This window comes from Stegodyphus dumicola, chromosome X1 (assembly GCF_044657685.1).
Source record: "Stegodyphus dumicola isolate Sdum_Otavi_A_Nest chromosome X1, ASM4465768v1".
Taxonomy (NCBI): domain Eukaryota; kingdom Metazoa; phylum Arthropoda; class Arachnida; order Araneae; family Eresidae; genus Stegodyphus; species Stegodyphus dumicola.
The window spans coordinates 36,440,397-36,458,358 of NC_140780.1; the positions used below are offsets into that span (position 1 = coordinate 36,440,397).

Genomic DNA, 17,962 nt, shown 5'->3' on the forward strand with positions numbered 1-17,962 from the left:
TAAATAATCAAATACTGAATATGATGAATTTTTTCACTTAATATGAAGACATTCTGTACATGTATTTGAGATCTTACATAGGCAGTGAAGAGCTAGCTAGGAAAGGTAAGTAATAACACAAAATAAGGCTACGTAAGTATAAAATATTTTTTCATGTGAAAACAGAGCATTGAATATTTTATTAGAACCAATTAATGCAGGAGTTTAAAAGACGTTTTAATAATAATTTTAATTATTTATTAAAACGCAGAATGATGACAATGTGATCATCAGTTCTCCTGCAGAAATGCATCATTCAAAATAAATAGAATAAGCATCTTTTAAATTGCAGTTAATGAGTAATCTTTCTTTGCATTTTATTATTCCTGTATTCACTTGACGAAATATGTGTTATGGAATAATATAGCAAAATTTCAATTATTTTTATTCATGCATCTGTATTTCTTAGCAATAAGACAATGTACATTTTACATTCCGCTTTCCTCAGTCTGGAGAATAATTGCGTTAATTTTTTAGGATCGTCTCGAAGAGGCGGAACAGTGGTTCCTGAAAGCCAAAACTATTGCTCCAAATGACTCGAGTGTCTACCAGCATTATGGTAAGAAATTAATTTCCTTTATTTAAGACGAATAATGTTATAAAATCATTCCTATTCAAGTATGTAAGATAGAATATAAAAGAAAGTTGGAATATTCCATTACAAAATGATTCATATTAAGTCAGTAAGATAGAATAAAAACAAAAATTGCAATATTTCATAAAAATGACTGAAATTTGGCAATATAGAATGTATTTAAAACAAAATAATTCGACTATAGCTGAGAATATACATATATAAACACGAAAGGAGTTTAGTCATACTATTTTCTCAATTTTTAATAGATAAAATTTTTTTATGAATTTTGTACATAGATAGATCATTTTAGTGAATTATATGTGAAATTGTTTTATTTTTTTGCGTAACGTAACATGAAACATTTAGAGAGGTAAGCTATGCCGGAAAAGTAGGAATATAGGGAAAGTCCATTTAATATTGAGTAAATGAGTATCTCGGTAATTTGGCGAGAAATCGCCAAAGTCGCCAAACTTCGTGACCATTTGACGACATTTTGGTCCGGTCGCTGTATCACGGTGATAAGTATTGTAATTGGAAAAAATGTAATTGATCACTGTGTTAGTTGTAACCGTAATTCGACCCTTATATTGCATTCCAGTAATTTCCAAGAAGCAGAAAGTACTAGAAATATCTCGGCGATTGGATGAAAATTATAAAACGCCGGCGAAAGCATCTGCTTTCAGTTGTAAGCTGATAGATCATCGTGAGTTCCAAGCATAACTTCGCTCTTTAGCTGCACTTCGCATTCCGTTGTCTTTAACTTAGTCGACAACTCTTTGTCGTCGTAGTTTGAAATGTAAATACATAATGTGCTCTTTGATATTGTGAAGAGCTGTACGATTAGTTTTTGGAAAGTTCCTGATCTCTGAAGCGTTTATTTTGATTAAATAAATTTTATTTAATTTAAATTTATTTTAAATTAAATTTTAATTTAAATTTTATGTAATTTAAATTTATTTTAAATTAAATTTTAAGTAATTTAAATTTATTTTAAGATTTATTTTAATTTAAATTTATTTAAATTTATTTTAAATTAAATTTAAATTTATTTAAATTTATTTTAAATTAAATTTAAATTTATTTAAATTTATTTTAAATTAAATTTATTTTTATAAAATCATTTTTAAATTAAATTTATTTTTATAAAATCATTTTTAAATTAAAAATATTTAAAAAACTAAATTTTTATAAAACAAATTTGATAAAATAAATTTCATCAACCTATTAACGGAGCTGTGAGCATTCAGTCTATATATGCACGCAATAATATCTAGATTCCAAGAAAGTTTCTCCGTGTCCAACAAAACGTATGGAAATTATCTCCCCAGTCCGTCAGGTTAGAAGTAATTCATTGGCAAATTAAACTCTTATTTTCAATATTTTTCTCATTATCAGTTCAGTATCATATTCAAATAAAATAAAAACATCAGATGAGTTTTTTTTTTTTTTTTTTTTTTTTTTTTTTTTTTTTTTTTAATTTAAAGCAAGTGGTTCTTAAGCCATGCACAAGCTGCCTACTTCAGTAATGCAACAGTTCTGGTTTTACCCCTTATTCTGTCCTTCGTTATCTAACACTTGATTAGCCGACGTTACTTCTGATACATACCTCGCATGATGAAACGTTTCACAGTTTGTTTCGTTGGTTATTGTTTTTAACATCGTAACCATGCTGCGGAGTTGCATCTAGCACATATGCTTTGTGCTTTCATTCCATTTTAGTTGTGTTGTGATGTTTTGAATATTAGAAAAAATAGCACAAAACGAAATTATTAACATTACTCCGAACATTTTAAAAGATGCGATTCTTTGGATTGCCTTTATTCTTATAAAAACAGTACTAATTACTCTCGTTGTTCGGAATTTTTATCTATGTAGTAACCATAAAAGACACTTATTTGCATTATCACTTAATCTTCGACCATAAAAGCAAAGGAAATACAACCACATAAATCAGGTAAATTAATGAAATGAAAATAATAAAAAGAAGTTTGAAACAAAGGAGAAGCAGCTCTCAGAGTAGAGAAAACAATTACGTGTTATAGAGAAATCGGATCTTTTCTTTATTTAGTCAGACATTTCTGTCGTAGGATAGCGGTTTTGGAAAGAAACCATTTCAATCAATGCAGTGAGTAAAAGCACGTTTTAAAAGTTTTATGGTTTTGAGAAGGGGACGAACAAAGCATCTCATTAGTTAAAGCAACCGAACGAAAGTGTCTCTGAAAATATGAATGATAGATAGTAAACAAATTGGAGCTAGCTACCCGAGGCAACGTAAACAAGTTGTGGAGCTAGATAGTTAAAGCAACGTAAACTATTAGTTGGTTAAGATAAGATAAATACATCTAAAAAAAAAATTAAATCATGCTCAAGCCCAAAGGAAATAAAAATATGCATATGAAAAATATCATCTGAAGAAAACCTGCTTTCAAGTTTAAACACTTTTTACGTGAAATTTCGCATAACTTTAGAAGAAAGTGTACGCTTGGTGTTGCACGCATTTCATATGGATGCGTAAATAAAACACGGAGAAAATTCATACCTGATCCATGAATTCGAATTTTTTTTTTTGGTGGTTGGGGGTACAAAAGATGTGCGAACATCGCAGCTGACTTTTTATTTCTTGTGTAAAATGTTACCATGCATACACATTTCTGGCTATTTAAATACATTTGTGCGCATTTTTAAGACAATATGCATATTATGTCGAATTTTTGAAAAACTAATGAGCAGATTTTTAATGAAAATTGTATGAATATATATTTATACAGACTTTAATGAAATTTGTATGAATATATATTTATACAGATTTTAATGAAATTTGTATGAATATATATTTATACAGATTTTAATGAAATTTGTATGAATATATATTTATACAGATTTTAATGAAATTTGTATGAATATATATTTATAACAAAGGGCTGTACCATTCAAAATCGATTTTATATAGGCGTGATTGTCAGTAATTCGGATATCGCAGTGCGGAGTATGTCCAAACTCCGCACTGCGATATCCGAACTAAAATTGAGTGTGATATGGAGTATGATTCCCTCTCATAGCCAGACAAGACGCGCAGCGTGATGGCATAATGAAAAGGAGGTAGTTTAGGGGTCCCTGTGGCAGTCGATCCAATTCCTGCGGCAAGGCAGTTTTCAACTCCGGGATAGTTCTCTGAGGGGAATGACAAAATGAAATCGCCATCTCAGGAGCGTTTGAGCCATACTCTATATCAGGAGTTCTCAACTCCGGTGCTACGCAAGAGAAAAATAGGTGGTACACAAAGAAGCAAAGTATTTTCAACTATTAAATTCAAAAATTAAAACCCAACATACTGACTGAGTTTTTTCTCTAACACTCGTAAATTTGTGAAATCTCAGCTTTGTTCAAGAGTGGTGGTGGTACTAAAGGTTTTCAGTTTTTGTTTAGATAGTACTCGTCAGTCAAAGGGTTGAGAATAAGTGCTCTATTTGGTTAACGTCAGGAGATCTGGCTAGCCAATGAATGCAGCGAATATTCTCACATTCCAGATAATCGTACACCAGCTGAGCTCTCTATGGACGATCATTGTTCTCCATTAACAGGAACCCAGGACCAACTGCGCCCCTGAAAAGGCGAACATAGGACACTAAATTCTCTCTGTACTTCATAGAAGTCAGGAAAGAAGTCAGGCTGAGTTTCGACTCATTTTTAAAACGCACAGTGCTCTAACAGTGCTTTTAAACGCACAGTGCTCTGGACCAAGGCGCACGCTTTCTGCACCATGCTGAACTCGCCTCGCTCTCTTGAGTGCTGCAGTGAGTGGGACACAAAGAACGGGTCTTCTGTCATACAACCCCTCTCATGAAGTCTTCGTGCAACTACAGAATGTGAAACTCGGGTTCCAGTGGCAGTATACAACTCACATGAGAACTATGAAACTGTCGCAGCGCTGAACGTGTTAATAACGATCCTCATTCGTCGTTGTTGATCTTGGTCAACCTATTCTCCAGGTCTTCTTGCTATTGATGCATTTCCACAAATTGCAGATGACACTGGGCGTTACACTGGCCTTTATACCCACCCTGCTTTTATGAATGGCTTGCTTCCAGTCTACCGACAGTTCTGCATCTCATTCCGTCATCCATACATTTGTGGCTACTCATTTAACCTGGCACCTTATAAAATTGACCCAACTCTTGCAAAGAACACAACAAATGTAGTGAAGAGTACGAACACGTAAATCTCCGAAAACGTACCATGCGCTGATATGCCCTCCCCCCACAATCACAGCTCAGCAGATACGCACGCTTTCTGTTACATATTCGACTCTGAGCAGTTGTGTAATTCTTGAATAATTCTTCGGCGGAGTAAAAGCAACTCTGGTTCAATACGTATCATAAAATGTGACCTAATTTGCAAACTGTCTTAATTTTGCACACTAGTGTATTATGCGTTCTTATGTATATGAAGCTGTAACAAGTATTTAGAAATTAATTTTAATATTATTAATTTTTAGGTCAATTTCTATCTGAGTGTGAGAGACACAATGAAGCTGCGGATATCTATGTAAGGGCTGCTGAACTCGCAGCAGATGAATATGAAATTATATTCAATGCAGCAAATACCCTCAGGTATGTTAATACGATAACTACCATTATAATGCTTTATAGTTATGATTTAAACATTTATGTATTTTAGTCTTTCAACTATAGTAGGGATTTGAAATTTCTCTATAAATACTAGAAGACTATCGAGCGGGATTAAAGCAAAAGTGATATAAAAGAAGAGAAAGAGCTTTGATATAATCAAACCAGCTAAACGGTTATTTTTTACGACGCAAGTGGCATTTGTAAAATGGTATCTAATGAGGTGTAACAGTGCGTCTTATTATTCATATTAATAAGTTGCTTGCTAAAGCTGACATATGAAGGGTGTCCAAAAAGTTCATACATGAACTTTACGCGTTAGTCTGTCAGACCATGATGAACAAGTTTTATGTAGGAAGTTGTGTCCAAAACCATTACCAGCTACGGCTAGAGGGCGATGTTCGTAGGAGTATTGGAGAGAGGGGGAAAGCGGGGATTATTTTGGGAGAAGACGCCACAGAAAAGGGATGCATTGACTCAGGAACGAAACATTGGCTGATATGCATTACATTTAGGTGCCGTGGATGGAAACGGAGGAGCCGAGAGAAGCATGTAACGAGAGCGCTTCCCAAAAGAATATCTATCAAATCATACATCTCTTGTGCAGTATCGTACATCTCTTCACCCCCATGGATTTAATCTCGTGGGGATACATGGAATTCCTGGTATACGAGATACCCGTAATATCTGACATCTGTCTCGTTGACATGATTGTGAAACTGAATGCACGTGTCCATAACACACGTGGCCAATTTGAACGGATCCATGCTTCGAAGTTGTGAAGCATGCGTTGCTGTGAAAAGAAAGAATTTTGAGCATTTTCTGTAAAAATGATCTTTTTTTTCATATGTATCGTTAAGGTTTGTTATCATCATGTTAACGCCGCTTCTTTGCTTGTCGATCATGTTGCTGTAGCATTCCGCGATTTGATTTACGGACACGGCTTCCTGTGTAAAACCTGCATGCCAAATTGCAAAATGGCAATATGAATAGGACATCTATATCCATACTTCAAAGCGGTATCAAAATTAATTTTAAAAAATGCAATTCGTAATTTTTAGGACTTGGTTATAGTTTGGAACGTTGAAGTCCAAGTTACAGATTTACTTGCTTCTGGAAAAAGAGAAACAATATAGTGAGAAAATGAATGACACAGTTACAAAACGATTGCTGTAGCTCATAAAAAAGTAGTGTTAGTAACTATTTTGTAAATCATCAACATGGAATATTCCTCCTGGAAGTAAATGCTAAAGGAACTAATAATAATCAACATGAATCGGCGTTACGTAAATAATTTTGCTAAACTATATTTTAGAAGATTAAATAGAACTTCCCTCTCAGCTGCGAAAAAGAATCTCAGGTCTCATCGAGAATAACATTGAAAAATTCGAGAAAGTTCTAGGTAAAGGTTAAAAACGAAGCCACTGGCGCCATTTGTTGACCGAGAAGTGAAAGAAAAACAACAAAGATGCAAATTCTGGAAATCCTGAACGGGATTAGAATTTAAATCACTAACCAGAACCGAAATAATTTTCTGGGTATAAGTCACCTCCAAGGAACCTAATTCATCAACGGGGGGCCTTTTTGGAATAATTTTCGTTGCAAAGTAAATGGAAATGTTATTTTTGGCAGCAATGGTGTTCACTAGAAGATGAGTTTCTTATTTCTAAATCTAATTCGCGTGTCTTTTAGAGCGAAATTTCAAGATTTTTCTTATTTGACCAATGTATATTATGGCACACCGGAAAAGAATACTACAGTTACTTCCAGGAGTTAATATCTGGAAAAAGGCATTTAACTACTTCACAGTTTTCCCCGAGATAGACTAGTCGATTTTTGAGACTTTTTCAAATCGAAGAGTCTCTCTCGAGGGGAACGGTGAAGCGGTTTTAAGTATCGGTTTTATTTATTTGCCAATTGATGGAAAGAATGCAGTAGCCACTGATTTCTTATAATCATTCAAAATAAAAAAGTGTTTTTTTCTTGTGTTCAGACATCACATCCTTTATTTTGACAACCTCATCGTTTATATGAAGTGAAGCCTCTATCAATTACAACCGCTCTTAAACAATTGAGTTCTTGAACAGAGCTGATTTGGAAGAACAGAGTGCGAGGGAAACAAAATGATAAACACATTTTTGTAGAATGAGAAGATATGAAGTGCGATGGGAAGCAAACGACGAAGTTTTATGATGCACAGTAGTGCTGAAGTTAGCTTCATGGCGTGGGACCAGGAAATAGGCGAACAGAAGACATTAGATATCTCGAGGTTAAAAGTAAACTGAAAGACAGAAGCCGTTGAATTTATGACTGAAAGAACTTCTGCTAAATCTTCTTTATTACCATCAAACAGAACAAATGTATCATCATCCCAGCTGCATTCAACTAAAATTTGAATTCATTCTGGTTGATATAAATGCCAGGAAGAATAAAGCTGAAAGGTTTTTCCTTGGTTAATCCTTCAGTCTTGCGGTAATTATTGTTTTGAATTCTGAACCATAATTAAATTTACTTCTGAAGGTACATGTTTTTCCCTCATTTTCACGCCCCCAACTGAAGAGGAAGTTTCTGTTAAGCTTTAAAACTATAGTCTTGAATATTTACTCGTTACGCCGTTTTCTGTTGCTCATAAATTTAGATAGTTTTTATAAATTTTCTAAAGCTGAAAACCACAACGCTATTAAGACTAAAATTATCAGGTTCGATTAACATGAGGACGTAGGAATCCAGAGGAATGAGTAACCCACATATTCTCCGGATTTCAGTCCTGTAAAACATGTGTGAGACGCTGACTTGTATCACTGCAATCCCCACCTAGTACTCTGTAAAAGCTTCAAGGCGTTATTCATAGTGAAAGCACATTGTTATCTTGTTAAGATACCAAAATGGCACGGTACTAAAATATTATTAAAAAGGTCCAAGTTATAAAAATTACACGTGGCTAACAAAAATGTATTCCTAAACAGAGACCAATGCATTGTGTTATGTTGATGCAATAACCCAAAATATAAGTAATGATAAAAATTAATCTTTCTTAACCTCCTGCTACTGCAGTGCCAATCAGAAACATAAGTACGTTTCACGTGTGATTATTTATTTACTAGTAACTGCTCAAAAATCATCAATTAAATCATGTAAAAGATTACTAAAGAGAAAACAAAACTCATCACCATCTTAACAGTCTTGTGAGTTCAAACGCAGCAAATTACTGTACTGTGTACAGTACAGTAATTTGGATAAGTCATGTAGATATGTATCTTCATGTCATAAATAAAAAAATAATAAAATAGTATAAAATAGTAATAATAATAAATAAAATAGTAATAACAAAATAGTAATAATAATAAATAAATTAGTAATAACAAAATAGTAATAATAATAAATAAAATAGTAATAACAAAATAGTAATAATAATAAATAAATTAGTAATAACAAAATAGTAATAATAATAAATAAATTAGTAATAACAAAATAGTAATAATAATAAATAAATTAGTAATAACAAAATAGTAATAATAATAAATAAAATAGTAATAATAAATTCTTCATCTTCATAAATAAAATAGTAATAATAAAATCATATAGATATGTATCTTCATCCTTCTGATAAATACATTTGCATGTTGTCGAGGAGTTGCTTCGACATTAATTACATGGAATTATAAATGAGATGCATAACGGAAAGTTCAGCATTGATGTTTTTTCCGCGTAGTGAGTTTGCTATCAAACTGCGTAAAACGCATACTTTAAGTGTAAGTTAAAAGACTTCTCTCAGCGAAATAAGATCTTATTTTCAGATTTTATAGTTGAAACACTACGATAGAATACAGATTAGTTCTGAAAAATTGTTTGTCTCTTAGTTTTGAAACTTCTTGAATTAAAATATGCAATGTGTTTGTGCAATCGCCAAAAGTCATGTAATGCACTATATTTCTACGATTTGGGTGCGATACGTTTTATATGTGAAGCCAGGCAGTGTTTTAAACTAACTATTAATGATTTTGTTATGGTAGTCATGCCACACACTATCCCATAAACCTTGTAAATATATTTCCGAATATATGTGTATACATACATACCACATTATACATACATACATACACACATATATATAAGATATAATAAAATAGGATAGCTGCTTTAAACAATAATTGGCGACCTCAAAATTAACATTATAAATTTGGTGCTCTCCCCCTAAATTCATCTGTTATCCCAAATTAGATATTTTTCGTTATGTAACGCTACTAAGCAACGAATTATAGATTTGCTGTACTTTACATCAAACTTGGTATAAATAACCCTGGCAGCTAATTACGTCAGTTCTGCTACCTTCTACATTGCTAATAGCTCCTCGCTTTGCTTCCCCGTCTAAAATGCCTGTGTTTGAATTTTAAAAATCAATGTACATGGCAATTTATCATATTTCATTATGACTGAATCATAGAAACATCTCAGATTTCATTATGATTGGATAAATATCTATTGAGATGATTTTATATAAGGTCATGTTTTGTTATCTTTATCTGTAAGTCTTCACCCTCAGCCACGACGACTGCAAGCTGATTTTTCTTCTATGTATCTGGAATTATGACATATATATACAGAGAGATTAAAGATGGAAATGACTTTTCCTTCTTTAATCCACACTGCCTGAATTTCTAAATGGCGTATATTAATGCTTTTTGTTAATTTTTTTATGCGTTCGGACACCATCAACGATATGAACTTTATGTATTTTAAAGACATGCATACAATCAATATTGAATTAGAGAATTTTTGTTTCCGGTTACTGAATCACAATCCCTGGAATTATTACTCACTAGCAATTCGAAATCTGTAATTGATGTCAGATGAACTACAGCATTAATTAACATTCCTTATTATTTGAATTTTTTGGTAATTTTCTATTTTGACTTTGTCTAAAAGTTCTCAGCCGTACTGAGCTTCGAAAATTGAGTAATTTGCACTCTTCTATCATATTTGGAAACATACATCTATTTATTGAATCACGTGTAATGATAATGCTGCTTGTCTTAAATCCGGCTTTTAAACATTTTACCAGATCAAAGAAACATTCTTCTTCCCAGTATGTGGATATACCTGACAAGATTTCATTTCACTTTTAGTGATCCCACTCAATAAAGTGAGCATATCCAATCAGTGAAGTGAGATGCAATTTTAATTCGTAAAGGCGTTAAGATGCCCACTTTGAATATTCAACAAGGTTTCGGCTTCTCATTTCACCAGTGTAGTACAAATATTGTTCATTTGATAGGTATCAATGAAATTGCTTAATGCGGTTTCATTTGCAATGTGCAATAAAATGTCATTACGGCACTAACTCACAGTGTGCTTTTATGCTACCTATCCATTGAGGTATTATTTTATTTCCTTTTTGTGTATGATTTTTCAATCGAACTGAAAGTGAAATATACAGCTACCGTTTATTTCTCGCAGTTATCAGAGCAGTATTTCAATCCCAGTCGAATATAAGTGAGTCAGATTGAACAGTAGATTTATTTGCTTTTCAATTTCTGTACCCTTTTCTCAGTGTGCTAGTTAGTTATACTGCTACAAGTAAAAAGGAATAACTTATTTTCGCTTTCACATGTAAATTAATGCTAATATTTTAAATCTGTAAAATAGTTCTGGATTTCCTAAAAAGGTTTCTTCAAAACGATTTACTGATTATTCTGTAATTGAAATTGAGGAAAATTTATTAATTTTCCTAAAACTGAGGCAATAAAGTGTAATTTAAATGTCATAGATTAAAATATGAGCACACATAACTACAACCCATTTAAAAATATTTTAAGGGCAAATCAAAATTAATATTTGAAAAGACAAATTAATGATTGTTGCTCCAATAATTGTAAATGAACCCCCGTCATTAGAAGTATGTTTGAAATATTTGATTTTGCTGTCCCGATATTTTTGGCAAATTTTCAAGGTGCTCTCTACTATACATAAAAGACTTATAAGCTTTGTAATAAAATCCAGTCTCTCAACATTTCGAATGAATGAAAAATAAAATAATTAATGAATTGTGTTTCCCGTTAGAAGAGTACAAGAATATTGTTGCGAGTATGAAAAAAAATTCCCCAGATCTCAAAGCGTGTATCAAAGGTTTGACTTATGATGCAGCAAAAATAGTGTCGCTTCGTTAATAATCGAAAGCTATATAATGCTGAACAGAGCTGATAAAAAAAATTTTAAGCCATTTTTGTTTTCATGTTCTTATCGTATCATAAGACTGATGACGTTATATTGTGTCATAAGACTGATGACATCATGATGACTAATAGGATGATGGAACCGAAGGATAAATCTTATTCTAAACTAGTGTTTCGCAAACTTCACGGAACACGTTTTGAGTTCTAAATTTTTTTAAGAACATTAAGGCAAATTTGTGTTTTTTTATTATAAAAAGTGATAACGCAGGTATATTAGATAAACAAAATAAACATTTATTCTAGCATTTAAAAACATTTTTATATCAAACTTTTCCAATTTCTGATTTTGTAAAGAAGTCACATTAAAATTGCGGAGTTATCTTACGTACCTTTCCTTTCTATTCAAATTTCATTTCCATGTCAAAATACAAATTTCCAGCACGCACGATGTTCAAATTAGGTAGAAGAAAGGAAGTATTTAAAGAAGATTTTGGAGGCTGAATTCAGAGCGTGGTTTGCCTGCTTGAAAGCCACGTTGCTAACTTTTGATTCTCTAGGGATTAGAATTCTGAGGCATTGAGTTATTCTTGCCATTAGGCTTGTTTACGCAGACTTCTCGTCAGAGCCGTCTTGCGCGATAATATAAGACTATTAAGATTAAGGTTGTACTTAATTTCATTAATTTTTAAGTTAATCATTACCTTTTGATTTAAGCCAGAAGTATTGGCTTTTGTAAGCTTGAGTTTATGCCGACTGTTAAACTTTATTCAAGTTAATCCAGGGTTCTTTGCACCCTTCTTCCGACTCTATAGTACTTTAAAGGACGGGGTGATAATTTACCACAGTCTTCAGCGGCGCGTACATTTTATGATAGCTAAGCAAACACGACGTTATAAACAAACTAAATGAAATAAATAATGTAAAGAAAAGTTAAAACATATTAGGTTTCATGACTTCTATGTGTTTGCGTCTTCGAACTGCAAATACGGTTAATGTCGAGCATAAAATTAGAAAGCTGAAATCTTATATCATATGCGGTATCAAGTCAATTTCTGTAGCTGGATTTTCTTGCAGAGAAGTGTGAAGAACTTGCTTCGCACAAATATCCTGTCGCGAAAGAAAGTAAAGTATTATGTGAAATTCATATAATATGAATAAAATAAAATGTGAAATGATGTCAAAAGTGTGTCGTGACCAGTGCTGGGAAGTATGTAAAATAGGCCAGCAGTTGTAAGACTTTTAATCTTAGCTAACAAAACAGAGAGTTAAATTTCAGGTGAAATTTAAAAGCTTTTTACAGTTAGAAAATTGATCCTGACATAACAAGCGGAATCTGACTTCAGACAATATTTCGATATTCTTCTAACTTCACCTTTATCATTTTTCGAGGAGCACTTAATGCCTGTTTGCTGAACATCAGTGTTCCCCAGAACAGAGTTAAGAACACGCTGGTCTGAACTACACTTTCTCTATTCGTACAATTTAGAAGATAATTTCAAATTTGGAACTTTACAAGGTGTGTTGCAAATTAAGGTTGAAAAAAAAAGCGTTTTTAGCTGAATGAATCCGGGAGATTTATGTTAATAAGAAAATTAGTTTTAAAACTTTCGGCTATGATTTTTAATCCACAGACTGATATTTAGTTTTCCGATGTGCTGTTCGGTGTTAAATTTGTAATAATGATAATAATTAAAGGTTCAAATGTTTCGGCGTGCTCATATTTGAGAAATTATTACAAGAATTTAATTCATTCAAACTATGAGGTTATAGATTAATGAACATAGCGTTACATAAATTAAAGTCTTCCCTATAGCTAGGTTATTTAGTCTTGCATGTAGACTTTTATAAGTTCTGGGCGGCTTACCTGAAGATGAAGTATGATGAAGTCTCACTCTTTTAATTTTCATTTAATGGCATAAAACATAGAACTATCAAAAATGAATAAAATATTCAGCTTTCACACATTCTTCGTATTTTTAAGTAGCAAATAATATTTAAGTTATAGGATATTTTATGTATATAAGTTTAGCTATAAATAAAAAAATTTAGCTGTAGTTTTATCAGAAATACATTTATTAGATCCCTCTAAGAATACGAATAATAATAAAATAACGACAGACTGTACTAAGATGTTGCTGTAAAATAAACATATAATCATTAGAATGAGTTCTAATTTAGGGCATAAAGGAGATGGCCGTATTAATGAAAGTTTGGGACAGTAATTAATATCTTTTGCAATATTCCGTTAATTTTGCAGTATGAAAGTTTCATCTACGTAACAGCGGAATGCAATCTATTTGCCTCGCAATTTTATCTTCCAGAAACGGTCCAGAAAATGACTGAAGGTTTCATTTTAGTTGCCCAGAATGAGAATTCAGTCTCTTATTTTGCTGTCCTTTCCCCTCATTCTTCAATGCGCTGGCATGAAATTGCTATAAAATCAAATTGAGTTGTAATACGAGATCAGTGCATTGAAAGAACGAAAATTTAATGCACCTTGCATTGCAAAGAACATACCGCGTAACGAATGCTTTCCAAACCTTAGGATTTGGAATAAAAGTCTAAGATGATTGAATCGAATGCAAATTCAATCCAGCGATTTGGTGTATTACGTTACTTCGCAAGAGTTCATTACACTAAACTCCAATACGATTGGTACCTGAAATAAAAGAGCAGTTTAAATTTAACTTTGTCATTTTGTTGTAAAACGAAAAAGAGAGATTTCAGCTTTAGAAAGATATTTCCAAGCTTTAGATTAGAGGGAATTTTATCGATAAAGCTCTCAAACAACGCTTTATGGTTCAATGCATTTATTTCAGATTATTGCCAATTTTTTCGACGTTCTGAAAAGATCTTTTTGAGAACTTTCTTTCACCTTTTTTATGGCCATCTCATTTCTCTCCTAAATTAGAATTTTGAGTTTCTTTTGAATACATTCGCTGCAATGAATAAGATTAATTTATTTACCAGTTGTACGGTTCATTCATGCTCGAGAGAATGAGCTAGTGTAAGTAGTTGTCCATAACTCAGATGAAGTTGGAACTCTTAAGTAGCTTTCATCTAAGTTCAGCTGAAAAGAAAGCTACCAATACATTTATCTTTAAGTTTCTACGAAGAAGGTGTGAAAAAAGTTTTCCTTGCACTCAGTTATTTTATCCCATATTTTTCATTTATAGAAATTTGTGAATTAGCAACATAAAAAACGCATTTCTATGTTTTATACAGACCTGAACAATATTTTAAAGCAAATTTCAATGCAAATCTGTTAATTTAGAGCTGCTTTCAAGGACAGCAATAAAGACTTAACCGAAGTGTTATTTGTACTATGTTTTATACCAACTAAAACATCATACAATGTGACAGTTTGAAAATTTTACTGTTGTCTGATCACTAATTACATTTACTTGACACTCTCAAATACGTGTCTCTCCACACAGAAGAGACATGTAGTAATTATATGTATGCTGCATTCAATTTAGTACACAAAGCGGCCAATATTTACAATTTAATATAATATACTATACGTTGTGTAGCATTTAAACATATCTTTCGAACAGAACAAAACAGTACCTACATTATTTTCCTCGTGAAATTTGTTAAAAAGCATTAAAATATTTAGGAAAACAATCGTAGCATTTTCATTTCTTTTATCTTGTATCATTTTCTAACATATAACAGAATTGATGGTCACAATTGCGTTTAAAATCCATCTCATATTCAATTCCGAATAAACCACATGAAAACAAAAATCGCAGTACAGTGGCAAACTTTAAGGAAAAGGGAGGCAAAACATGCTAAAAACAAAAATGAAAAAATATATTTATATCTTTCGCTGCGTCATCATCAGGGAGTTCCTGCAGCAAAATGACAAATAAATAAAATAGCCTGTTTCTAAATTGACAAGAGCACAAATTAATGTTTAAAACTTTATAAACTTTAGAAAAACGATCAAAGCAACTTGTGTCTTTATCAATCCAAACCCTACAAGCCGAGTAAGCAGTACAAAAATTGTAGCTTCAAATAAAAGAGGCAAATTCGAAACGATTGCAAAATAATAGACAAATTTAAAAAAAATTATTAGAATATAGTACAAAAAGATACAGATGGATATTCAATAAAACTGTTAAATGGCCCTTTACATATTCATTAAAAGTCATCATATCGAACAATATGAATCAATCAACAGAGTTTTGTAAAGTTATGGTTCATAGATGTTTCTATTATAGGAGGAGATAATTATATAATTCAATCTAAAATTTTATTTCGAGCTCAGGGATGACTTGTTACCAAAGAACGTTTTCAGAAACATTGGAGGTTAAGCAATATTTGCTGATTTAACAAATTTCGCGCTGCATATTGTCTTTACTAATAACAGAAGAGTCAGGAGGTGGTCCCTCTCAAATGATGTCTAAGAATGTCTACCATATGACTGTTTCTATTCTTTGATATCGGTGTAGTTTTGGAGAGGGTTGGGAATCGCTCTCAGAAGACTAACTTCTTAGATTCTTAGAAGACTATCCATAACGTTGCAAGACGGTGATAATAAAACTTTACAGAGAGACGCCTCAAAAGATTAACTGTATAGAAAAGTGAAATTATTTACATTGAGAGAGAAATGAAACTTCCTACAAGCGGGCCTAAGCTTTCCTCCCATTACCTCGATGAAAAGTGTAAATCTGTTTTTAGAGAAATTTTTTAGAGAAATGTTTGACTTTCATTGTAGCATATTTCTTGAAATCTGCGTGATCGAAAGTAACTCGATACAATTTTCTATTTTTAAAATCATTTTATTGAAATAACAAACAAAAAAAATGTCATCTTTAGCCGATCAGCCGCTCAATCCGTGTTACAAGGTGAAAAGAAAATGAATTAAATGCTTCATTTTTGAAAAAAATACTGTGATAGTTCATAGCTTTACAAACAAAGTAATACATTCCCAGAGAGCTTTTGCTTCATAAGAAGCGCACGCGGAATTTGAACTAGTATGGCTAGCAAAACATCCCATATTAATCCGTTGGAATACTTCTTGGAACCATTACTTCGAACTTGATTTTTGATTTGCAACAGAAGTTTGATTAGGACATTTTCACAACAGAAAGGCATACCGGTTATAAAAAAACAATTTATGTTTTTCAACTCGCTGCAGAGTTTTTCAACGGTGAACAACGGAGCCATTGTGTTATGTGTGTTACCTTAAGAACTCCATTATCATTATGTTTACTTTATTAGGGTGTAATGTTTATCTTTCTGTCAGTGACTATTTCCAATTTTTTACTCTCTCACTCTTTATTCAGCATCTTTGCACAATGTGTATACCATAAAAAATGCACTTAAAATCCAACAAATAACCGTCAAAAATGACGTTACCTTCATTTTTTGTGTTCTTTGTGAATTTTGACTACTGTGCTAAGCTTTTGGTAGCTTTACTTTTTATTTTTGTTTATTTTTCTGCATTTTGCTTAAATTCTGCGCTTCATTACAAGGTTAGAATTTATGATAGTCAGCAAAACTTACTAGAAGCATTTTATCTTCAGGAAAAGTATCCTGTATTAACACCTAAAATGTCTGTTGGCATTTTTCTGAAAAACCAGTGACTGCATAATAACTATTTGTGTAAGCAGATTTACATGTTATTCAAACTCAACTTTTGGACCTCATATTTATAGAAAAAAATTAAACAGGAGTATCTTTACTGGAGTTCTGTTTTCTAAACGTGATAACAATAAACGACGACCAAAACATTATTACGAAACTGAAATTAATATTTTTCTCTCCCACGTTGTAGAGGACAAATCCTTTAAACAATATGTCATCTTAAAATGCATTTCTAAAAAATGGGGTTACTTATATGTTACAAATCAACAAATTAATGATGTTCCTTATATTTGATTGCAGGCAGGCCGGTCGAAATACAGAGGCAGAAACCTATTACCACATGGCAGTGAAACTTCGGCCAAATGTAAGTTAAAATTTTTTTAAACCTCTTTTATTACATCGATAATTATTAAAAAGCAGAGAAAATTGCATTATGAGGAAACTTAATTTTACGATTTAATAGTTTAATGTTAACCTATTCGAATTAATTAATAAAATATGCTACCGTCTTTCGATATCTGGAGCATTAAAATAATGTTTTTCCATTGATATTTTGTTACTATTTTAGTCCACGTTAAGGGCAATTTTGGGTGAGCTTTAAACAGAAGTGCCAAAATATTAAGTATGCCATTAAGTTTCTGACTGCTTCCGTTCCTTCAGAGGAAGGATGTATGGCATCCGTACATAATTCACTGAAGCCGTACGCGTAAAAGTTACGATTCAATTAGAAATTTGCTTGTGTGTAGATTTCGTAAACATGGATTGTGCACGTCACTTGTACATATTTAACCACAAGCAAATTATTGCAACCAGAAATCTGGGATTCTTTGTCGCCAAGGAGACAAATGTTCGTAGGTTTCGTGGACAACAGTGCAAAGATATCATAAGAATATATCAGTTTTTTTTAAAAATATCAAACAGAACTGGGTTACCCATACTTAAGGAAGGTGATA

The 17,962-nt window shown here is 32.2% G+C and overlaps 1 protein-coding gene across 3 annotated transcripts in view; it reads left to right on the forward strand.

The window, feature by feature from the left end:
* Positions 1-17,962, forward strand: part of LOC118184298 (protein O-mannosyl-transferase TMTC2-like) — a 797,990-nt gene that overhangs the window by 759,548 nt on the left and 20,480 nt on the right. For all 3 annotated transcript variants that reach the window (XM_085807157.1, XM_085807158.1, XM_085807159.1), the window contains 3 exons: positions 517-598; positions 5,112-5,226; positions 17,310-17,373. In XM_085807157.1, the coding sequence (XP_085663283.1) occupies positions 517-598; positions 5,112-5,226; positions 17,310-17,373 (261 nt within the window). The remainder of the gene's footprint in view (positions 1-516; positions 599-5,111; positions 5,227-17,309; positions 17,374-17,962) is intronic.